The sequence below is a fragment of the Pan paniscus genome, chromosome 1 (assembly GCF_029289425.2).
Source record: "Pan paniscus chromosome 1, NHGRI_mPanPan1-v2.0_pri, whole genome shotgun sequence".
NCBI lineage: Eukaryota > Metazoa > Chordata > Mammalia > Primates > Hominidae > Pan > Pan paniscus.
Window position 1 is genome coordinate 47,589,691 of NC_073249.2, and position 24,186 is coordinate 47,613,876.

A 24,186-nucleotide genomic window follows, 5' to 3' on the forward strand; every position below is an offset into this window, starting at 1 on the left:
TGGCTCCTACTGGCTTACAATTCTCCCTCCCTGTTGGGTCAACTCTAGTTTTCATCCACTGCTCCGCATGTCTGGAGCCTACTTCATAGGACCAGGGCTGGAGGCAATCCCTTTAGTCCAGTTAGAACCTCCTCTTGCACTTTTACTATAAATCTGTCAAGGCCTGGGCTCTGAGGAGATTATAATATGTCACAACCTGAGCAGTTTCCTTTCACCCACTGTGCAGGCAACATCTGTCTTCTTGACCTCAGGTCTTCTCTGGTTTGCTTCTCTACATCCTGCATGTCTGCTTGTAGACTCCTTGTAGTCCCTGGAAGACTACTCATGAGAGGCCCCAAGAACCCCTGTATGCTCTTCTGTGCTGCCTTTCCCCATCCAGGGGAACCCTTTTGCTCTGGCTGGGCTTTCTCCCCGCTCTCCCCTACACTTCCTCTCCCTACATTGACCCTTCCCTTAATCCCAACCCCAGACTAGGGTACCTGTAAGACCTCAGGGCTAAGCAGTGGTGCTGCAGAAAGGCTAGCATTTGAGAGGGGTAAAGTGGTCTGGGCCCCTCCATCTAGGGTGTGCCCTCAGCTTTAGTAGCTAGGAAGTTCCATGGAACATGACAAAAGTTTGGTTTGGAGTCACAGAATCCTGAAGAGAGCTGTGGAACCTTCCTAGAGTCCCAGCATCCCATCTCCTGCTTGAGGGCAGGGTTCTGACCCTCGGCAAAAATCTGCCTTTAAGATGCAGAACCCACCGTGTCTGGGTGTTTAGTTTGTTCTCTCTTAGCCAAATGGAACTTCCTGTTCTAAGAAAAATCACCCTCTAAATTCAATTTCTTGGCTTCAGCCCAGCCTTGACAGCATGGTGGCTGACAGATTGCAGTGTAAATGAATCAGACATAATAATGTTCTCTGCCTCCCTGGCGCCTCTCCCCCCCAGCATCTCCCAGACGTGAATTTCCTGGGGTGTGCAGGACGTGACCCAGGCCATTTGCTTTGGTGGGTGTGGCACAAGGGAGAGAAAAGATGGTTCTTGTTTATGTTACAATTCTTATGGGTCCCCCAAGAGTGGGAAAAAGTGCTTAACATGAGCTTCAGACAAACTGGTACAACTTATGAATTGAGGGTTTGGGAAAAGAGAATCGAGAGAATAACTAGTGTGGTGAGGGAACTGCTGCTGAAATGTGTTGGAAACATTCAGAATCTTGGTGGAGATTCTTCTACCTAATTCCGACGGATAGACCCCAGGCCTGACAGCTGGGTTCCCCAGAGAGGAAGGGCAGAGAGAAAACCAGAAACTACTGCGGAAATTGCAGACATGGTTACTTTTGTGCAAACACTTGGAAAGCTCCTGCAGATCCGGCTCAGCTGTTGTTTACAGCTTTGGGGGAAAATGGCTCTTATGTTCTCTGTTTGCAACTCAGTCACAGGGGAGAAAGTACCACAGCCTGGTTAGAGGAGGTGGCTTCATTTCTCCCCATGTCACAGGGTAGAAAAACTAAGGTCTAAAGAAATAGACTCGTTCTAAATGGAGGTACTGAGAGTAGAAACAAAGAATTCTAGCTCTCAACCTGAATTTCAGATTGTTTCTACCATCTGCCCAAGGAGACTGCTCAGAAAAGGCAGTTGGGAATGAAGGAGTCAGACCAGAATGGGAGTTAGGTTTCTCAGTAGTGTCGTGGTCACTAGACAGAATTCTAATGACCAATTATGTGCCTACACAGTTACGTGGCATGAACAAAGACATGAACACCCCCCAGGGCAGTGGAAAGGCTCTAAGAGCCCTATAATTATAATCCATAACTGCTTTTGTCCATGGCCAATGGCAAGGTTGTTTCTGCCTCCATGCAGAACCACTGGTAATCAATCTTCTCTTTCTCTAGGGAGCTCAGCCCATCAGACATGAACTCATCCATACCTGTTAATTAGAGTAGAAGCAAAATGGTTCTTCATAAAAGTTGAGGCTCAGAGAAGGGGAAGAACAATCCCCTAGTCTTCTATCATGGAGCTGTGAAGAAGACCCATGCCCTTGAAGTCTCAGTCCAGGGGATACCTTACCAGGTAGTTTTCCTCCCTTGGCTGAACTTGTCTAACTATAGTCAAAATAACTGCCTTGATCTTTCCGTACTTCATGGCACTCACATTGGCAGAAAGCTGAGATGTCAAGGTGGCCACTTTTTCCTGGGATGATTCCAGTTCCCTACGAAGCTTCCGGATTTGCTGTAAAAGGAAGAGAAATACAAACTACTGGCTGCAGAAGCTGTATAAGATTTGGAAGGAAAATGAGGTGCAGTGATGTTAACAAGCAGAGACAAAGGCTTTCCACCCTACCTCAGATTGCATCCTCTCCTCAGCCTGAAGAAGGGAGCACAGAAGGAGAGAAAGAGAGAGAAAGGAAGTAGTTACTATGGAGGTGAAGAAGTCAGGTCCCAGTGGCAGGGTAGGAAATGTGAAGCAGCATGACTCAGAGGTGCAGAGAGGCTGAAACTCTTGTTTCCTGGCCCTGGCTCCTCACAGGACTCGGCTCAGATCTATACTAGGGTTTCAATAAAAGATTTATTTGGAGCTCATCTCCAGCAAACTTTGTCATTGCCAAAAAGGCTAGGAAATGAGACTTTGGTTGGTTTGAGAACTAACGGTTATTGCCAGCAACTTGGAGTAAAGAATTAGGAGCAAAACAAATCTACGAATCAAGAAATGCCTAATAGCCAAATGCTGTGGCTGGTGCCCCACAATAAACACTTGGTCACTTCTAGGGTTCTGGAGTCCGGGTCCTAGAAATCTATTCATCTCACCTTCATAAATGCTTCCCATCTACCATGGCACAGAAAGGGCTTGCTAACATGGGGATTCTCCATTTTTCAAAGGAGGGGAACAAAAATCACCAGAGTTGCTCAGGAGCTGGTGGTGGGGCCAGAAAGACCACTGAGGACCTGAGGCACCCAAGTGAGTGCTACAAGCTCTAGGTGCCTCCCCCATTCCCACCCCAATGGGTACAGTGAAGAGCCAGCAGTGCCCCCATCCCCCGCCCAGTTACCCAACTCCAAGGAGGTTCTAGGGAGCATGGGATGGTAGAGGAGAGGGGATGAGAGGGGAAGAGAAGTTAATGCTCTTACTGAGGAGTAGGTGGAGGAGGCACTGGAGGCCAGGGACAGCACTGAGCCGTGAACTGAAAGAGAAGGAGAACACAAAGAGTTAACAGTGGGTTCCAGGGACAAGGGGTTTTTGGAAGACTCCCTAAGGCAGGAGTTTGGATTGTGATTCTGGAGGGCATCTGGAGCAAACAGAAAGAACAGAATAGGGAACCCAGCTGGTATCAAAACAGCCCAAAGCAAGGTCTTGAGTCAAGCTAGCCTCCTCTTTCAGCCTACATTCTCTGGCAGCCTGGGTATGGCAGTCCCTTGCTTAGCCTGCTCTGAGGGGCACGGGGTTTCAGAGAAGGGAAAGGAGACTTTCATGGATAGTCACCATCTTATCTTCCCAGTCAGGAAAGCACCTTAGCCGCAGGAGAGGGGAGTTTCTCATCAGAGTTGCTCAGAACAAATACTGAAATTCTGCCCGCGCTTCCTCCTCTCAGCACTGGGGGATGTGCTTAGGATCTTGGGGATCATTCAGATGAAAACAATATTTAAGTGAGGAATATGCATTCTGATTATTCAGTAAAACCTATGGTGAGAACTAAAGCATGTCTGTAGCAGATGCCTCCTGGAATGACCATCTTGAAAATAATAATGGGAGAGCTAACCTGCCATAAGCCTGGTCTTCTAGCTCTGATCAGTACTAACACCCAGATCACCACCAACAATCAGATGGCCCTCCCTGATGCTCATCTTTGGAACATTTTTGAAAGAGAAATGAGATGCCTAATTATTTGTAAGGATTTATTAAGAGCTACTATTATGTCCTGTTTTCTTTTCATATATTTGAGAGACTGTGGGGAGGAAAGACTATGGCTAGAATGAGGAGGAGAGAAGCTGTGGTTTTCAGAGCATCCTGAGGGATGCCATTTAACCCTGTCATTTAACCCTTCCATGCTCAATTTCCCTCCCCCAGCCCAAGTGATGGATGCTCCATCCCAATGCCCCAGTGCTAGATGTGCCACCCAAAGTTTCTGGGTCCCCAGACCCTTCAAAGGGATGGGGAGAAAAAACTGAAATGGCCCAACTTGATGTTCTGTGAATCATATATGTGTGTGGTGGTAGGAGTGGTGGGAGTGGAGGTGGTGGGTGAGGGGACCCAGCAGAGCTGGAATGAGCGTGAACCGCGCTAGCATGAAGTCTCACCATCATCCGTGGGGTCTCGGAAGGATCCTGACCGAATCATTCCCTTGGGTCTCTCGGCCAGGGACAGGGTGCTCCCCATTTGGGAGCCGCTGTACAGCTCGAAGGCCGCCTCGTGGGTGGGGATGCTGTTGGAGCGGGTGATTCTTGGCGTGGTGGCCGCAGTGGGACTCACTGGAAGGACAGAGGGAAGGGGGACAGGAGAGGGAGCAGGAGGGCAGGAAAAGAGGCAGGGTCATCAGCTCTCCGGGCCCTTGGGGAATGGAGCACCGGGAGCATGAGAGGCAAATGGGGAGAGGGCAGGAGAGGAAGGGGCAGGTGCGGTGGTGGGAGTGTGCAAGCAGCTGGTGGTTAGGAGCGGGGTCCCTCCTGGGGAGATCAAGCCCTAATGGAGAAGGACCCTGCTGTCTGGAATAAAGACCTTCCCTCAACCCTGCCTGCCTCAGAGTTGTTGCTTTTGAAGGTTAGGCTGGGGGCCTGGCAGCTTTTCTGAGACCTTCACATCACTTGGATGTGCTGATGAAAATGAGATGCTGTGGTTCTCTAAAACACAACTGCCAGCTCAGGAGGACTGAAAATTCAAACCAAGACCCAGATCTGAATGATGAAAAAGCACCAGCTAGAGAAGGGGGCTGGGCTACGGGATCCCGTTGCCCTGGCATTGTGGAAGGGCGTGAGAATCTCCCCACAAAGTAGTGTTACTCTGAGTGACTGGGTTGGCTCTAAAGCATCAAGAAACATGGCCCTCTTTGCCTAGCATTGCCCCGGCTTGAAGGTCAGATGGACAGAGCAGGTGAAAGTGTCAGGTAAGGCTTGTGGAATGTGCTTTGAAGCTGGGTTCAGCTGAATCCCGTTAACCTGCAGATGCCTTACCCCTTTGCCCATTGCTGGGATTACAGCCTTTCAGGGTTTCATACCCACAAGGAGCTCCCTTGTCTATTCTTCTGCCTCCATACAGGCAGGTGGATGTCTAATCTGTCCATAAAGACCTGTGCAGAAGAAGATGGCACACCTCTCTGTTGACCTTTTCAAATTCCTAAGGTAATTATTGCTTAGCCCAGCCCCTCATTCTACAGCATAAATGCAATTCTTCTTATTTGGTCTTCAATGGAGATAGAGAACAAGCTGGCCCCATCCTCCATTTAGTAGCCCTTCAGAGGGCAGATGATCCTGTCTGAAGAATGGTTCTTTTCCCTAGGCCAAGTGATCCCAATTCCTAGTCTTTCCTCAAATTCCCCACAGTCACTGCATGGGTGTGTTACAGGTCCTTGTCTTTTATTAACTGATTTCTTTTACTCAGCTGAAAGAAGAGATGGATTTAAAGAGATGCAGCAAGCAGATAACAGGCCTATCCCAGGCACTATTCCTGAATGGATTCCTAGTAGGCCAATCATGGCATACTGCTTCACAGAACCGGAGCTGGTGTGCTTCTGTGCTAGGCCAGACCCTCCACCTGATGCTTCCTCTCCTCCCTGTCTCTAAGTCACTTCCTTATTTCCTAGCTCTCCTTTCTCCCTAGGCTTTAGGAAGGGTGTGGCCAGGACACATCTGAGTCAGCCCTGCCTTCAGCGTTAGGATGGCCTGGGCTCAGCCAGAGCAGTTGAGGAATCTGGACTTGGCTGAGTTTGGAGGCAGATCTCGTCCTTGGCAATCAACAACCTTTCCCTCCTTCCTCCCCGTTGGCCTGACATTTCAGTATTGCCCTCTCATTAGCTGGCCCTAGTAGCACTGGGTGTGGTGGCTCCTTTCTGGCAGTTCAATGTGCCTGCTCTTGCACTGGTCTGATCTCTGGGCTTTGGGTTACAGCTTTTCCATGCCACCATTCAGGCTCTCTGATGCTAAAAGGACCCTACAACTTGTGCCTAGGGGCAACTTTTCAGTTTAGGATCTCAAAGTACTCTACCTTCAATCTTACTTTGGGTGGATAAACTGAGGCACCATGAAACAACCCAATACAGCATGAGTCAAATATGAGATGAAACCCAAAGCCCACCTGCCTTGCCTCACCCTGCAGGGTGACCCCTGCTTCACCCCATGCCACAGTGAGTGACTGAAAACACTAACCTATGTTGGTAAGTTGGCCCTTTGCACTCAGAGACATGGGAAGTGCAGGGGGAGAAGGCAGCTCTGACTGGTCATCGGATTCAGGCAGCCCACCAATGGTATGGGAATGTCGCCTCTCCTTGGTCTCCTCCTGGGACTGAAGCTGGTACCTGTAGGAAGCAGCAGAAGAACTCAGTCTGGGACTAGCAAGTGCGGTCAGAGGTTTAGTTGGTGCGGAGGGTGTCTGAACTAGGCTGGAGCCAGGAGATTCTGAAAGCAGGACATGGAAAAGAGGGAGTGGTCAGGGCTGCCCAAGGAGGGAGTAAGAGGTGGCGACTCAGCCTCCTCTCCCAGACCATCCAGAGGGTGTGGAAGGACTAGCAGGTATTCCCGTAAGGGTTCCTGAGCTGGGGGCAGAAGTGATGGAGGAGGCATTAGAACTTCTCCTCAGAAGTTCAGGACAGAGACTTATGATTCCACATGTGGGCTTTCAAGTTGCAAGAGTCGGTCAGGCACAGTGGCTCATGCCTGTAATCCCAGCACTTTGGGAGGCTGAGGTGGGTGGATCACTTGAGGTCAGGAGTTTGAGACCAGCCTGGCCAACATGGTGAAACCCCATCTCTACTAAAAATACAAAATTTAGCCAGGCTTGGTGGTGCACACCTATAACCCCAGCTACTCGGGAGGCTGAGGCAGGAGAATTGCTTGAATCTGGGAGGTGGAGTTTGCAGTGAGCTGAGATTGTGCCACTGCACTCCAGCCTGGGTGACAGAGCGAGACTCCGTCTCAAAAAAAAGTTGCAATAGTTGCCACCCAACTGAACAACTCAGTGCTGTCAGAACAGTGGATGACCAGGTAGGTCCTGCCCCTAGCCCAGCTGAGTGACCAAAGAAGCAGACTGTTCTCCCTCATACTTTTAGGGAAGAAAATTACAGAGATGAAGCTCAGCCAGGATTGGGATGGCATAGGCTAGTACAGGTAAGTGCATGATTCCCATGTGCAAACTTGTTTCTCCCCTGTCACCAAAAAAAGAACACTTGCTGTAAAAGTTGACTCACATAATATTAAGCTTGGGCAAGGTACTAGGTGGTACTTGTATGGGACCACATACAAATGATTCAGCTAAAAGGGTGACTAAATTCATGACTGGAGCCTTGGACAGGTTGAGATATGATTTTTCATACATACCAGCAGTCCCATTTATAGGGAAGAAAAAACACATTAAAGGGTTACCTGAGCCCTTTCTTGGGAAGAGTGTTCCGATCCCGCTGATTACTGTGGAGATAAAAAAAAAAAAAAAGAGAGAGAGAGAGAAGCATGTGGGTCCATCTTAGGAACTAGAGTTTAGGACCATTGGTGTGAGGTATGCAGACCCTAGACGCAGGACATCAAACTATGACCTGCTTTAGCTCTAGAAACCAAGAGATACTATAGCCTGCTTCTTGGCTTACAACTTGGGAAATTTATCTGAAATATTAAATGTTATTTCTCTGATTAGAAATTAAGTCATGGTTAGGCCGGGCGCGGTAGCTCACGCCTGTAATCCCAGCACTTTGGCAGGCCAAGGCGGGTGGATCACGAGGTCAGGAGATTGAGACCATCCTGGCTAACACGGTGAAACCTTGTCTCTACTAAAAATACAAAAAATTAGCCAGACGCGGTGGTGGGCGCCTGTAGTCCCCAGCTACTCGGGAGGCTGAGGCAGGAGAATGGCATGAACCCAGGAGGTGGAACTTGCAGTGAGCCAAGATCGCGCCACTGCCCTCCAGCCTGGGCGACAGAGCAAGACTCCGTCTCAAAACAACAACAACAACAACAAAAAACAAACAAAAAAAAAGAAATTAAGGCATAGTTAGTTATTTAAAAGATCATATTATGGCACTAGGGACAGTGGCATGAGCCTGTAGTTGCAGCTCCCGGGAGGCTGAGGCAGGAGGATTGCTTAAGCCAAGGAGTTTTGAGTCCAGTCTGGGCAACATAGTGAGACCCCATCTCAAAAAAAAAAAATAGATCGTATTATGGTAGGTAAAAACTACCATATAGGTAGTTTGATAACCTTGGCATATAGGGAGAAGGGAGGGGAAAACTAGGATGTGATATAAAAGAAAAGATTTTGGGCAGCCAGGTGTGGTGGCTCATGCCTGTAATCCCAGCACTTTGGGAAGCTGATGTAGGCAGATCACTTGAGGTCAGGAGTTCAAGACCAGCCTGGCCAACATGGTGAAACCTGGTCTCTACTAAAAATACAAAAATTAGCCGTGCATGGTAGCAAGTGCCTGTAATCCCAGCTACTTAGCAGGCTGAAGCAGGAGAATTGCTTGAACCTGGGAGGCAGAGATTGCAGTGAGCCAAGACTGCACCACTGCACTCCAGCCTGGGCAACAAGAGCAAAACTCCATCTCAAACAAAACAAAACAAAACAAAACAAAATGATTTTGGACTAGGAAGCAAAAGCTCTGGATGATAGGTTAACCTAATTATGAGATCTTGGATGAGTCATTTAACTTCTTTGTGCACAAGTTTCTTCATTTTTAATATAAGAATAATAATTTAAAAACAAAAACACATCTTACCTATCTCATGGAGTTGTTGTGAAGCAAATTAAATTACTTAATATATGTGAAAAAATGTCAAAAGTCACAAAATGGCAATAAAATATAGGATAGTATTGCCAATGGCAAAATGAGCCCAAGACACGGAGACAGGCCGAGGTTCTGCTGTCTTTTCTACCTACCTGTCCAGTTGCCCAGCTCTGGGGCTTCCACTCCAAGTCAGCTCTTCCGTCTCTTCTTCTGTGGGAGCAGCAGGGGGAGCAGGTGGGGTGGGGACGGGAGTACTGCTGGGGAAGGCACTGGGGAGGCTCATTGGCATCTGGAGGGACTCCATGCTCCTGTGCAGGCCTGAGAGTTTGGGGTACATACGGGTCTCTTTTGGCACACTGAAACCACTCATTAGCTCCAGGCCCTGGGAGAAGCTGGCTGAGTTAATATTGAGGATGGGTGCCGGACTGGGGGTGAAGCAGGAAGGGAGAGGGCCCCCAGATGCTGAGCTTGTAGCATGCAGATCTGCGACCTTTGAAGCATGGGTGGTATCACTGGATGATGGTAGATCCAGACTGTTGGAGTTGACCTTGTCAAGATTGGCTAGTGAGGGTGGTTTGACAAAGCTCTTCGCTGTGGCCCTGAGAGAAGATCAAACGAAATATTTAGAATAATAGAATTACAGAGTGAGAGGCAGATAGGACCTTAAAGAAATCCTATCCAGTCTTGTTTTCTGCCTATTTGGTAAGCACAGAGGCTTATCCTAATGCTGTTGTGAAATACAATGCAAGGAAATCTGATACCCAACTTGGGGCACATTCAGCTTAGATAAGGGGCCAGCATATGCACATGGGAGATACAAGTGAATTTATGCAAATAGGTATATATGTGTAAATAAACAGTAAAATCACCCATACAAGTGCTGAAGACAGGGTAAGCATTGATCAGAGAATAGTACAAATGAGGTAAGTTTTGAAAGAGGGATTCAGTCTTTCAGAACTGTCAGAAACCAGATTCTTTCAGAACCTTGGCATATGGGGGAGAGGTGGGAAAGAGCCATGCAAAGGCCTAGAGACAATGGTGGATAGGCCATGCCTCATCTAGTCCAAGGAGGGCAGAGATATGCAAAAGAATGACAAAGCAAACAGACAAGGAGGTGGCTGCCCACATTGGGTACCTGAGAGGGGTTGGTGGCAGCTCTGCCAGCTTGGTGGCTGTGGGGTGGCTTGCTTGGTTCTTGGGAGTACTTTCTGGGGAGCCAATACTCTTCAAGGAGATGTTGTCTGAGTCCAAGGCCACTGCCTTGGCTTTGGCCTTCTCCTTTTCCCGATCTGTCTGATTGACAGGGGCTGGAGTGGTCCGCCCACTGGCTACCTTGGTAGGCTCCTTCAGTCTGGAAGGCGTAAGGCCTCCCTGCTTGGTGCTGAGGAGACTGGGGTCAATGCTGCTGCTCACAGGGCGAGGTCCACCCCGCCCGCCGGTCACGCTCATAGAACTTGACTTGGCTGGCCGGGGCAGGCTGCGGTACTGGATGTTAGAACGGGCTCCAGGAGCCAGGAATCCTGGCTCTGCACTGTTGGAAACATCTAAGCTAGTCTTGCGCCCATTTACTGGCTTGACAGGGATGCCTGAGGACTTCTGGATCTTGCTGAGAGTGGCTGAACCACCGGTTTGCATGACAGTGGCTGTGCCTGTGGCAGGAGGAGGCTTCTTGTAGCCAAAGGATCCCGAAGTGGAGGGGCGAGCAATGCCCGAGGGGGGCTTCTTAGCATCACTCAGGCGGTCCCGACCAGCATCAGAGGAGGAGCGTTGGAGCCCAGTATTCTTCACTGCAAGCTTACCCTTGTCTGTAGCTTTGCCCTCAGGTTTGCCTGCAAGAGGACGGGAAATGAGAAAAGAGCTGAAACTGACCAATATCTTAAAAACCCACCCTTTTCTTTCCCTCCATGGGAGAAGGGAACATTGTCCATGTATTGTAGACTTTTAGAGGCCTAAATTTGGGTAAACAGGTACAAGATAAGCTGATAAAGTTTCTTGTCTGAAAGACTCTGGCTGGGAGGGGTGGGGAGGCTAGGAATTTTTTTTGTTTTGCTCCCAGAGTAGAATGGTCCATTTTGATTACAAAGGCAGAGGCAAACACAAAGATGATCAAGAATATCCATCTAACAACTAGTTGTGGAAGGGAAAAAAAAGGTGGGGAAGCAAATGGAATAGAGTATGACAATATCTCTTAGTAATTAGAGACTACAGGAAAATGTTGATTAAGGCTAAAAGTTACCCAAGGGGCCAACTTTGGGGGCACTATAATTCTCTCGCTGTAGCCATTTTATTTATTGTTTTCTTAGGATCTTCCTGAGATGTCAAGCTGTATCCTATGAAAATAAGTGCCTTGAGTGACTAAGCTGGGAGAAAGAAGAAAGCAAGCATTGGAAGTGTTTGGAAGGAGGCCAAACTAGTCTCTAAACATAATATACTTCCTTCTGTACCTCATATTAACTGGGATTTTGGCCCAGCCACTTAATCTCTTTGAGTTTCTATTTCCTCCACATTTGTAAAATGGAAATAATAACACCCATCTTTCCTAACTCACGGGACTGTCCTTAGACCAGATAAGATAATGTCTGTTAAAGCACTATGCAAATGTTTGCTATCATCCTATGGGTTAATGACCACTAAGAAGAGGAGCAACCAAAGAACTAGGTCTTTGCCCTTGTACCTTCCTTTATTCCAGGCTCACCTGCGACTTTGAGGGCACTCTGGGCTGTGTGAGTGATGGGGGAAGTTACAGCCACAGGTGGGGTCTTGCCCTTCTTCAGGGAACCAGGGTGGCCCAGGCTGATGGGCTTTTTCAGTTCTCCACCCTTGGATGAATCATCACAGCTCTCAGGCCGCTCCCTCCGCCACTTAGAAGTCCCAGGTTCCATCTTCAGGCTACCACTGTCGTACTCCAGTTTTTTAGGGGCTTTCTCCTCTGATTCACTAAACCAGCTCAGCCCACTTTCTGCCAGTGAGCGCTTCTCTGAGTCTGTGCGTAGCTAAAGAAAAGAGAAAAAGGCAGAGTGAGATACTTCTATGCAGATGGGGGACTGGATAGCTGACGGGATTGATTTTAGTTAGTACCTGGCGCTGCTCATCTCAGAGTATTAAGTCAAACTGAGGGTTTCTACCTATACCCCTAGGGTTTCCAACAGCAGATGACATATATCTCGGGGTTTCTTTTTCTCCAGTTGGAATAGCTCTTACATGTATCACTCTAGATTGGTGTAGGCACTAAGTATACACAATATGACAACATCTAATGTCTTGGGTGAGTAGCCTTAGCTTTTTTTGGGAGGGGGTGGGGGCAACTCTAAAATGACCTGGCCAAAGGCCTATGAGAACCAATCCCATGGAGTGGGTGTGTACGTGCAACCCCATACACAGACAATGCCATTTGCCCTGTGGTTCATCTTGAGATGGCAGCTTGGGTGTTTGCAAACTCACGTACCACTATTGTTGAGTTCCTGCGAGAAGCAGTGGGAGTACTTGGGAGGGAGTTGAGTGAGGAGCTGGCATTGAATTCTTCTGAACTGAGATTGTCTGATGCATCGCTGAGTCCACTACTGATGGAGCTGCTTTCATCCCAGCTACAGGACAGGAGAGATGAAGGTCAATGGTTAAAACAGAAGCCCAGGCAAAAAATAAATGTTTCACATTGATGCAAGAATGGCTCTGCACCAGTATATAGGCTAGCCAAAAGGAGAAAACCTGGGGGTTTGTCCTAGGTTTGTCAGCAACTCAAAGTGTGACTTAAACTTCCTTGTAATTTGGTGATGTTCTTTTACAAAAGGAAGAGACTCTGCCTTTATCTGGCAAGAGAAAACATTGTATCTTCTTAACAGAAAGGTATTTTATAAAGGCAAGGTAATTTTTGGATCAATCTAATTATACAAACCAATTTCCTCTCCCTGTAAACAACCTCTATTCTTAAAATTAACATATCTTTGTTCATTTTTAGACGCGTTCTGCATCTATTCTCCCCCTCCTTTTCTAAAAATGTCTATAACTGGTAATGGGGCCCAGAAAAAGATTTCTCTTTTCTAGAACCTCTTAGACTTTTATCATTTCTCATTGAGCCTCCGTTTATGCAGTTCACCCTATCCTGGGATCGGGTCCTGCTTCTAAACAGAACATACTGTTCTTCTGTTAAGTGAACCAAATCTAAGGTGCTGTGGCCATGTAGAGGGGCCAAATTTGTGCTGAATGGATTCATTTCTCTGCCAATTGCTTGGAATATCAGGTCTGTGGTATTAGGGAGATACTGCTGTTAAACATCTTTATCTGTAAACATCTGTATCCAAAAACGCTACTTCATGCACTAAGTGAACTTACTACAACCTCCATATCTTTGTAGTTTGAGCTCTACAAACATTCATTTGGCTGTTCTTTTTTTTTTTTTTTTTTTTTTTTTGAGACGGAGTCTTGCTCTGTTGCCCAGGCTGGAATGCAGTGGCACAATTACAGCTCGCTGAAACCTCCGCCTCCCAGGTTCAAGCAATTCTCCTGCTTCAGCCTCTCAAGAAGCTGGGATTACAGGCACCCGCCACAACAACCCAGCTACTTTTTTTTTTTTTTTTTTTTTTAAGTAGAGACACGGTTTCACCATGTTGGCCAGGCTGATCTTGAACCCCTGACCTCAAGTGATCTGCCCGCCTCAGCCTCCCAAAGTGCTGGGATTATAGGCGTGAGCCACCATGCCTGGCCTGGCTGTTCATTTTTGGGTTTAACAAGTTTCAGTCAGAAAGTTTACCCTTAGCCTCAAAACTAGCCTCCTCTACCATTTATATTAATTTCCTCTTATTCTATCTTTGCTATTCACATTTCTTTTCGATCACATGCATTGTTTTCTAAGCTCGAATTCTGTCTCCTGTAAGCTTTCTTCAAAGGTCCTGTTTTCCAAGTCTTTCTCAATTCCTTTTGGACCTTAAAAAGTTCTTCAGATTTCACTCAAGTTTTACAGCCTAAAACTGAACACGGAAGTTCGGTAAGACTGCTATACATGAGTATCTGTTTGTGCCGGTAGGAATTAACTTCTAAATCCTTGTTATCTGTGTTCAGAGTAGGTTTGTTTATCAGCATTGCATATATGCAAGGACTAAAAGGCTGAAGATTTTTTTGTGTGAATTAGCTGCTATCTGAAAAAATTTTTCTTTTTGATTTATTCTGAGTTTCATATCATGGAACAAAAATCAGACATGCAAGTCATCTAAGTGGTTGGCCCAGATCTCAGCTGGCTCCCTCTAATTCATGTGCTGGGAATAGGAAAGTGGGTGGTTTGGACATTTTGGCTTTGTTGCTCTGTAGTGATTTATCCAAATACATTGAGAAAGAGCAAAGAAAGCATGGGGATTAGAACACACTACAGAGTTCTTTAAATTTTATGACTATGAAATATAGCCGTTATTGAATGACAATCAACCTCTTCCCCTCTTCTCCTCCTGATATATATTAAACCTCACATTTGTCCTGGGCTAAGATGTCATACCCCCTCACTTTGTAGAGAAAGAATACTGAGGAAAGATCAATGCTGGTTTTATGATCCTATCAGCTCTTCCAGGTCAAGATAAGATCTTTGGCAAGCAAGCAAACAAACTATTCTCAGCATGTTCTCTAAGTCAAAGACAGAGGAAGCCTGTAGCACTGAATATTTCATCTGAGATTAATTATTGGTAATCAAGGTCGTGAGGCAAAGAAAGCTCTTATGGAAGGACCCTCGCAAAAAGAGGATTGCTGCAGCTCAGAAATCCAAAAGAAACCTTCCTTTGCCCCACATTTATGGAAAGTTTAATACTGAAATGGAGGAGAGGGATTTATCTTCTAGGAGAGCGTTTGGGTCCTCCTTGCTCTAAAGACATTCCTTCCCAAGCTCTTTTCCTGCAGTGAGGAAGTATAAGCCTAGAATTACCAAGGAAGGTTGGCTAGAGGATATAAATACTTCCTAGCAAAATTCTTTTGCAAGTTCTGAAGAAAAGGAAAATTCTGTTGTCATTACATGAGAGTTAAGCATCTCCACTGGAGATGCTCCACTGAAGAGAGCATAGTTTCTTTCTTTCTTTTTCTTCCTCCTCTCTCTCTTTCTTTCTTTCCTCTCACTGTGTCACCCAGGCTGGAAGGCAGTGGCATAATCTCAGCTCATTGCAGCCTTCGCCTCCCAGGTTCAATTGATTCTTGTGCCTCAGCCTCCCAAGTAGCTGGGATTACAGGTATGCAATTTTTGTATTTTTAGTAGACACGGTGTTTCAGCATGTTGGCCAGGCAGGTCTCCAACTCCTGGCCTCAAGTGATCCACCCACCTTGGCCTCCCAAAGTGCTGGGATTATAGGTGTGAGCCACCGCACCCAGCCCTCTTTCTTTAAACAACAACAACAACAACAAAAACCCACTATTACATTTGAATGGCTTGAAAAAAAATAAAAGTTAAAGAGTGACAGAGCAAGACCTTTTGTTAAAAAAAAAAAAGGCTGGGTGCAAAACTCCTCCTTGAAGCCAGGTGTTCAAGACCAGCCTGGGCAACAAAGCAAGACCTCTGTCACTACAAACAAAACAAAAGAAATAGTACATGCTCTAATAAGGATCCAGGTATTATATAAAGGAAAAAGGAAAAGTGCTCCTTTTTTGCCCTCCCATTTTTACTTCTAAGGTAACTATTATTAACAGTTTTCTGTGCATCCTTCAAAAATATCCCTATGCATATATCTTCTAGCTGTTTGCTCTCTGGATCTGCTGAATAGTTGACATTATGCGACCACACTTCATTATCCTGGCGATTCTCTATACCTGACTTAAACTGGAACCTCAGTCTTCCTCTTTGTTGTTTTACTCCTTGTTTCAGTGAAGTACCTCTTCCAGTAGGTTTCTGAAAAGGGGTGCTTTGGAAGTAAACTTTGTAAGACCTTACATGTCATAAAATGTCTTTATTCCATCTTTACATGTGAGATTTTGGGTAGCCACAGAATTCTAAGCTGAAAATATCTTCTTTCAGAATCTAAAGGCATTGTTCTATGTCTGTTTCTATTGTTGCCCTTCTGATTCTTTGTCCTTGTATGTGACCTGTTTTTTTTGTCTCCCCTCTGGAACTTTTAGCATCTTCTTGTGCACTGAAACATCGCTAATGATGTGCCTTGGTGTGGGAGTTATTTTTTATCCATCGTATTGGGTACTTTACCAGATGCTTTGAATCTACAAACTCATTACCTTCAGTTTTGAGAAATTTTATCAAAAGTTTTTTGATGATTTTCTCTTCATTTTTCAGTTCTCTCTTCTAGAGTATTTGTAATTCAGTTAACAGATTTTTTGGCTGATTTTCTACATTTCTCTCTTATTTTCTAGTACCATTAAAAAAAACAACTCTTTCTTTTTTTTTTTTTTTTGAGATGGAGTCTTGCTCTGTCACCCAGGCTAGAGTGCAGTGGTGCAATCTGGGCTCACTGCAACCTCCGTCCCCTGGGTTCAAGCGATTCTCCTGCCTCAACCTCCTGAGTAGCTGAGACTACAGGCGCGTGCTGCCATGCCTGGCTAATTTTTTGTATATTTAGTAGAGATGGGGTTTCACCATGTTAGCCAGAATGGTCTCGATCTCTTGACCTCGTCATCTGCCCACCTAAGCCTCCCAAAGTGCTGGGATTATAGGCGTGAGCCACCATGCCCGAACTTTTTTTTTTTTTTTTTTTGTAGAGTCAGGGTCTCCTTATGTTGCCCAGGCTGGTCTCAAGTGATCCTCCCACCTGGGGCTCCCAAAGTGCTGGGATTACTGGCTTGAGCCAGCCTGGCTGCTAAACTCTACTTTTTGAGCAATGGCCTCAATTTTATCTTCCATCCTTTCTATTAAGTTTTTCATTTCTTCTATCACACATACATATATAGGTACACACACATATAAATATATAGACATACATATATATACACATAAATGTGTGTATGGGTATTGTATATACGTATATGTATATTTTAGAGACGGGATCTTGCATTCTTACCCAGGCTAGAGTGTGGTGATGCACCATAGTTCACTGCAGCCTCAAACTCCTGGGCTCAAGTGATCTTTCTGCTTCAGTTTCCCGAGTAGCTGGGATTATAGGCATGTGCTACCATGCCCAGCTAACTTTAAAATTTTTGTAGAGCCAGGGTCTCACTATGTTGTTCAGGCTGGTCTCAAACTCCTGGCTTCAAGCAATCTTCCCTCCTCAGCCTCCCAAAGTGCTGGGATTACAGTTGCGAGCCACTGCGCCCAGGCTTCTACCATATTTTAAATTTCCAAGGCTTCTTTAAAAAATTTTAAACAGCATACTGTTCTTTCTTTCAAGGATACAATCTCTTTTTCAACTCTCGGAGACATTCATTCACTCATTCATTTGGAGGGGCAGGTTTCCAATGTCCTTGCATAGTTTCTGGTTCCAAGTTGCTTTGTTCTGTTTGTACTGGCGGGACTTCATGTTACAGACCTTCTGAGATGTGTGATGAAGCTTGGCTGTTTGCTTATATGGAAGACTGGGACACTCATTATAAGTTATTGAGAACCTTTGTGCACATGCAGTAGGACTTGTCAACTATGGCTTCAGTATAGGGAGATGAGATTGGACTGATTCATTTAAGTTTTTTCTCATGGGTTGGTCAGATTTCCTAGAGGTGAGTCTTCCAAACTCCAGCCTGCAGCATGTAAGACCAGCATTCTACGAGCTGAGTTAGAGAAGAGCCTGGAGCTTTCAACATTCAATATGCAAAGTTTTATTTATTCCCCTCTCCCTTGTTTTAGTTCAAAATCTATGCCCTCACTTGTGTCAGGAGTCCACCAGTCCAGAGACTACCTGTTTTACTCTCTCCAGAAAATGTCTCCAGTCTTCTGTTAATGGAGAGAAAGGGCTCCCCCTTTGGGAGCAGATGGAGGGGAATGGAGGGGAGAATCTGAGAGTCTAAGTGTTTTTTCTATAAATTTTCAACCAGTCCTCTTGTTTTTAGACTTACCTCTTCCCTTATTAAAGCTACCTGATGCCACCAATTATGAAGCTTTTTGAGGATTCTGGGGTGCAAACTGAGTTGCTGCCCCACTTCCTCCACTGCTGGCTCAGGATTCGACTTTAAGTCTGATCCATCAGTTCATACTTGCCAGTCTGATTTCCAGCTTCCCATGATCTCATCACTATTATCTCTTTCTTCTCCTATTCTTTGTCTTTGTGGTTTTATGACTTATGAAAAGAAAAATGCTTTATTTTCATTTAACTTTTGTGGTAGTTGTGAAATATGTGAAATATATCCTAAGTGACTCTTTTGGATAAGATATCCTGGTGGGTAGCCTTTGAGTAGAGAGAGGTGACAAGACATTAGCTTTGGAGTTCCAAAGTCAAATTACACAGAGGCAGAAGAAACCATCTAGATAATATTTTTTTTGAGATGGGGTCTTGCTATGTTGCCCAGGCTGGTCATGAACTCCTGGGTTCAAGTGATCCTCTTGCCTCAGCCTCCCAAAGAGCTGGAATTACAGGCATGAGCCATTGCACCTGGGCTAGATGATTTTTTTTGAAGACTCAAGAGCTGTGGGAGAAAAAAGGCTGGATGGACACTGTCCATCCTGAAACATATGACTGGTTGAGGTGTAAGAATAGAATGTCTTTAGAAGAGTTTGCAAATTTTATCAGTTCATCAGTCAGAGTACTGCAAAGCAACTGCCTGGTCACTCAAGATAGCAGGGAGAAGGGAAGGCAGCTTAAATATGGCATCAAAAAGAATAAAGTAAAGAGGACAGGGCTCAGAGTTATGCAGGGCTACTGCATCTGTTGTTTGGCAGAAAGAATTTCTTTGCTCACTCTAAGGTGGATTTTGCTGTCTCCCTCCCATTTCTCTTTATATTTGTTTCTCACATAGATCTCAAGTACAGAAAAGAGAGCTGGGCAACAACAAGCTAGGCCTAAATTCACGAGGAGGTGAAAACAACAAAGAATGCAGAGACCTCAATAACCCTGTATAATCTAATCTACAAATCCAAACAACCACCAACAGGCTACTGATGTACGACAGAAATGGTGTCAAAAGTTTTTATTTGGGGCGAGTTCTTATAAGAACAATGGCACTTTGTCATTTTCATCTACCCCCAGAGCAGAGAGGAAATGAGTCTGAATGAGCATATGAGAGATTGAGTCAGATATAACAGGACAATGAAGATGAAGAACCTTGTCAACGGATATTTCAAGGGAGCTATAACAGATTATAGAGGTAAATTAAAGAACTTTCTCCATGGGATACTTATTTTCCCACTTACTATTCTCCTCATATCATCTAGTCTACCCTCCAAAATTTACACGTCTCATTCCCTATTTCCACTAAAAAGCATCACCTTTTCCCCTCATTGCTCTATCAAAAACTTAGGTATGTCTTCAACTCCTTTTTCTTCCCCCTCCTCATCAAGACTGTAACACATCATTGATTGTATTACCACTTTCCTCTCAAATCTATCTCTTCCTTTAACTTTCCCCTGCCTTTGCTCTGGTTCAGAGCCTAATGTCCTCTCACTTGAGCCACTGTGAAAGACTTCTTATCAGTTCTACTCCTCCCTCCCTCTAACATGCACTGAATATAATCAGAAGCCTAATCACCCAAAAGTGTGGCACTTAGCAAAACCTTCATTAGCTCTCTGTTACTGACATGATAAAATAAAAATTCTGCAGCCTGGCTGGGCATGATGGTTTACACCAGTAATCGTAGCACTTTGGGAGGCTGAGGAGGGAGGATTGCTTAAGGCCAGGAATTTGAGACCAGCCTGGGCAACATAGTGAGACCCTGTCTCTCTGTATTTTTTAAAAAATATTCTACAGCCCATTTATCAAGATTATTCATGAGCCATCATTAATGTAGTATAGTGATTAAGAGCACAGATGTTGGAGCCAGACTACCTGAGTTTAATCCCTATAAACTCTGCCTAGGGTTAAATTCAACTTCAATTGAGCAAACAGTCATCAAGCTCCTAGTATTTTTTTTTTTTTTTTGAGATGGAATCTTGCTCTGTCGCCCAGGCTGGAGTGCAGTGGCACGATCTCGGCTCACTGCAAGCTCCGCCTCCCAGGTTCATGCCATTCTCCTGCCTCAGCCTCCCAAGTAGCTAGGACTACAAGCACCCGCTACCATGCCCGGCCAATTTTTTGTATTTTTAGTAGAGACGGGGTTTCACCGTGTTAGCCAGGATGGTCTCGATCTCCTGACCTCGTGATCCACCCGCCTTGGCCTCCCAAAGTGCTGGGATTATAGGCATGAGCCACTGCGCCCGGCCCAAGCTCCTAGTATTTATAATGCATGGTATCAGTTGCTATGGGCGTTCAAAATAAGTGGCTATCTAGAATGAGCATATAACCCAAGGATGGAGAAAGGTGTATAAATGAAATAAATCCATGACAGAGGTATAGACAACATACATAAAGCAATACAGAGGAAGGAATGATTTCATCTCCAATAAAATCCAGAAATATGACTTTACCATGTTGCAATACTGATAAACATAATGCTTTATCCACTTTTCTCCACTCCCATCCCACTCCTACTTCCTATGTTCCCCAGGATTCCTATTAGGTGACCAGCTCTCTTGCCTAATTTCCTTTTAGAAATACAGACCTGCATGAGGAGCCGGTCCTCACACCACTATGCAGTGATCTGTGTGCTGCTGAAGTCTCTGGAGTCCTGGTATTATCCCAGGGATCTGACATCAGTGGACATAAGCCCTATCTGTTCATATTTCACATAGGCATTTTCCATTTCCAGATCAAATGCCAAGTCTTCCATGAGGCTTTCCATGATCCTCCTTGCCAGAAAAATCCCATTCTCTTTTATGTTTCTACAGACATACCTATACGTCTGTTAGAGTGGTCTGCCTTGAAATAGTTATGTCCACACATCTTTTCACTAGACTATATTTCCCTGAAGGTTAGGATTAAATCTTATGCTTCTTCGTACCCCTCATACAATATCTTGTATACAGTGGGCACTCACTCATTGCTTATATGAAAACAAGAATGCATAACTTCAGGAAAAAGGTTAAGATTTTGGAGCTGCTATTTATATATTCTCCAAGAATAACTAGTAATTTGTTTATAAATGTAATCCTTGCTTTGGGGTTGGGGGAATTTATTAACATTCTCTTTTTAGAACTTTCAGTACTCTGCTGAAATTCCCTATCTATACAAAAATGTAATTCACCTTTTCTACTAGATCCTTAAACATATTTATAAAAAGGATTTTACAGTCCTTGTCTGTTAGTTTCAACATATGGCTCATCTGTGGATCTGCTTCTATTGACTATTTTTTCCCTCAGTCTTATTTTTTCTGCTTCTTCCTGAGTCTTGTAACTTTTTATTTTATGCCAGGTGTTGTGTGTAAAAGTGTGGCAATAGGTATATCCAGAAAAGGACATGTCCCTTCCGCTGTTAGGCTGCTAGGATTTAGAGCTGAGTCAGTCTAGCCTGTCATAGAGCCAGGTTTGGGCTCTGTTATAGGTCAGTTCACCAATTTTTTTTTTTTTTTTCTAGACGAAGTCTTGCTCTTGTTCCCCAGGCTGGAGTGCAATGGTGTGGTCTCGGCTCACTGCAACCTCTGCCTCCCGGGTTCAAGCAATTCTCCTGCCTCAGCTAGGATTACAGGTGCCTGCCACCATGCCCGGCCAATTTTTGTATTTTAAGTAGAGATGGGGTTTCGCCATGTTGGCCAGGCTGGTCTTGAACTCCTGACCTCAGGTGACCTGCCTGCTTCAGCCTCCCAAATCACCAGATGTTTTGAGGGCAGGATCAGGACTGTCCTTTCAGTAGCACTTAAGATCTGATCATAGTGAGTCCCCAGAGATCTCTCTATGCCATCCAGCCCAGCTGCCAGCTTTGGGCTGCTGTGGAGTTCTCTGCACTCTTGGTGAGCCACTTCTGTGCATTCAATGAAGGATTTATGTGCTTTGGAGGGGGTCTTTCTCTACCCTCCTGCCCTGTTCTCAGGTTCCACTGTACTATACTGTACTGCTGCTGTATAATCAGTGAAGGCCCTGTGTACATTGGGTGGGGGCAGGGATCTTTCTCAGATTTCTGTCCTGCCCTTAGCCATCAGCTTGCTGCCACTGTGTACTCAGTGAAGTCCTCATGAGAACGATTTAGGGGTAGGTGGGTACTTATTTGCCCTATAATTAGGGCTCCTTATGGCCAGCCTACATGTGGCCTTCAAAAGTTTGTAGGAAATTCAGCTATTTTCTCCTTATCCTCATCTATGGTGGGTTTGCTCCTCTTAGCCATACCCTAGGAGGAAAACAGCCATGTATTCCATCTCTCCTAGGAATGGCTCTTCTCTTTCTGGAATTTAGTTCAATTAGAGTACTTTGCATCCTTAGATATCTGTATTTTTAAAAAGTTATGTTTGTTGCTTATCCAGCTTAGCCTTGTTGTTAAGATGAGAGTGATAGTGTAGGACACTATACGATTCCCTTCAATAAATTAGCCCCTTGAGTGCTCTTAGAATAAATAAAGCCCTTCATCTAGGGCTGCTAAGAATGGCAACTGATTCCTCCTCTTGTTTTCTTGCCCACTTCCTAGCACTGATACCATAGTCTGAGGAACACTCCGGTGCATCCATCTCTTCTGTAGGATGAAAAGAGGGACTGTGAAGAGGCCAGCTCAACTGAACACTGCTCTGTTTGTGTCTGTGCAGACACGTGGCAATGCATGGGGCAGGAAACACTCCTCCCCTCTGGGAAAAGCACCAACACTAACGTAGTTCTTGGCTAGGATTGGCTACCCCTCCCAGACTTCTCTCACACCGTCTGCTCCCCACATTTTAGGCCCAGCTATTCCATGGAACTTGAATAGCCAAGGGAGCCTGCAGGCAGCCAGAGGGCCAAGGGTGTGGGCTAACTAACTGGAAGAGTGGACCAGCTTGTGACTACATAGGAAAAAATCCTTATTGCTTCTGTAGCACAGCATGGTTCTTAAAAGTCAGACTTGAACACTGAATCTGTTCTTCTGTCCAGAATATATATGCCTTGTGAATCAGTAACTATTTCTCTATTTACTACTTAATGCATAAGAGCTGTATACATGGAACTCTACTTTCTCTTCTGAGAGTGGAGAAATATCTGCGGTACAATAGGCTGGTTTTAACAGCTGAGAGTTTTCTTTTTTTCTTTTTCTTCTCTTATAATTATTTTTACTTCCAGTAGAGTTCATGGAATTGGAAGCCTAGGGGATACCTAGGACTTCTTGCTTCCTCATATAGGAAAGAGAATAACTAACTTTATCATCTAAACTGGAAACAGGTTCCAAGACAGCAGGAAGCTATTTGGCCACAAAATGTACCCTACTTCATGGAAACAAATCCCCAAATCAATCATGAAAAAAAGCCAGACTCAGAGTTGGAGGGCTTTTCAGTCCCCATCACTATACCAACTAGGTATGCACTGTATTCTATCAAATATACAAACATCAAATGGGGCAGAGGGGTAAAAGAGCATCAATAATCACAACTCTTGATATTGTCTCACTTGCTAGAGTTGATGGATGGTGACCTAGGTTAGGCAGTGAAATAGACAACAGTGACAAAGTGTGAATTAGACCCAGGGACTGAGAGTAATCTGAAAACCAAGATAAGTAGGAGGCTAGCAAATGTGATGAGCCCAGTTCTAGGTTTGCCAAGGGCTAGAATGTCTATGGATCAAAATAAAAAGAACATTTTTCATAATGCAAGTGTTTTAGATAAGGCTGTCATTAGATGGTTCTGCAGCCAGTGATATCTCATGACATTTGCCCCTGATACTCAAATTATTCTTGATAATTTTAAGGAGACAGGGCAAAGAGCACATAAAGCTGGAAGTGGAATCAGTCCAAGTTAGAATTAAATACATACAGACTCAAAACTAATCTGTCCTCTTGAAGAGGCTAACCTTATTGGCTAGAAATGGACTGAGCTGATCTCAAAGAATACACTACTATAGACCAGAATGCATTCCTAATATTTGCTCTAGTCTTGAAATTTTCCATAGCTTTCTTGGAACTACACCAGATTAAAGCTAAGATATAGCTTTCCTTGCTTGCTGCTTTAAGAATACTCTTGCTATCTATGATAAAATGTATTATGTTAAACCATGTGAAATTGCCAATCTTATAGGTAAAAAATTGGTCAAACCTGGGCACTTTCATATGATTCAACATCAAATATATTTATTTTTGTGTTTGGTCTACACTTTAGCACTTGTTTGCTACAAAACTGTGGTTGTGGATTCTAAACTCTTTTTTTTTTTTTTTAATTGAGACAAGATCTCACCTTGTCACCCAGGCTGGAGTGCAGTGGTGT

The 24,186-nt window shown here is 44.9% G+C and overlaps 1 protein-coding gene across 13 annotated transcripts in view; it reads right to left on the reverse strand.

Annotated features, from left to right (window-relative positions):
- The window catches only part of NAV1 (neuron navigator 1), a 287,649-nt gene that overhangs the window by 34,025 nt on the left and 229,438 nt on the right, over positions 1-24,186 (reverse strand). For 6 of the 13 annotated variants that reach the window (XM_055109782.2, XM_055109794.2, XM_034943490.3 and 3 more), the window contains 10 exons: positions 12,338-12,476; positions 11,588-11,885; positions 10,028-10,721; positions 9,045-9,491; positions 7,544-7,585; positions 6,332-6,480; positions 4,271-4,441; positions 3,104-3,156; positions 2,319-2,342; positions 2,130-2,207 (listed from right to left, as the gene is read on the reverse strand). In XM_055109782.2, the coding sequence (XP_054965757.1) occupies positions 2,130-2,207; positions 2,319-2,342; positions 3,104-3,156; positions 4,271-4,441; positions 6,332-6,480; positions 7,544-7,585; positions 9,045-9,491; positions 10,028-10,721; positions 11,588-11,885; positions 12,338-12,476 (2,095 nt within the window). The remainder of the gene's footprint in view (positions 1-2,129; positions 2,208-2,318; positions 2,343-3,103; positions 3,157-4,270; positions 4,442-6,331; positions 6,481-7,543; positions 7,586-9,044; positions 9,492-10,027; positions 10,722-11,587; positions 11,886-12,337; positions 12,477-24,186) is intronic. The other 7 variants (XM_055109785.2, XM_063602060.1, XM_057301710.2 and 4 more) reach the window with 3 other exon arrangements.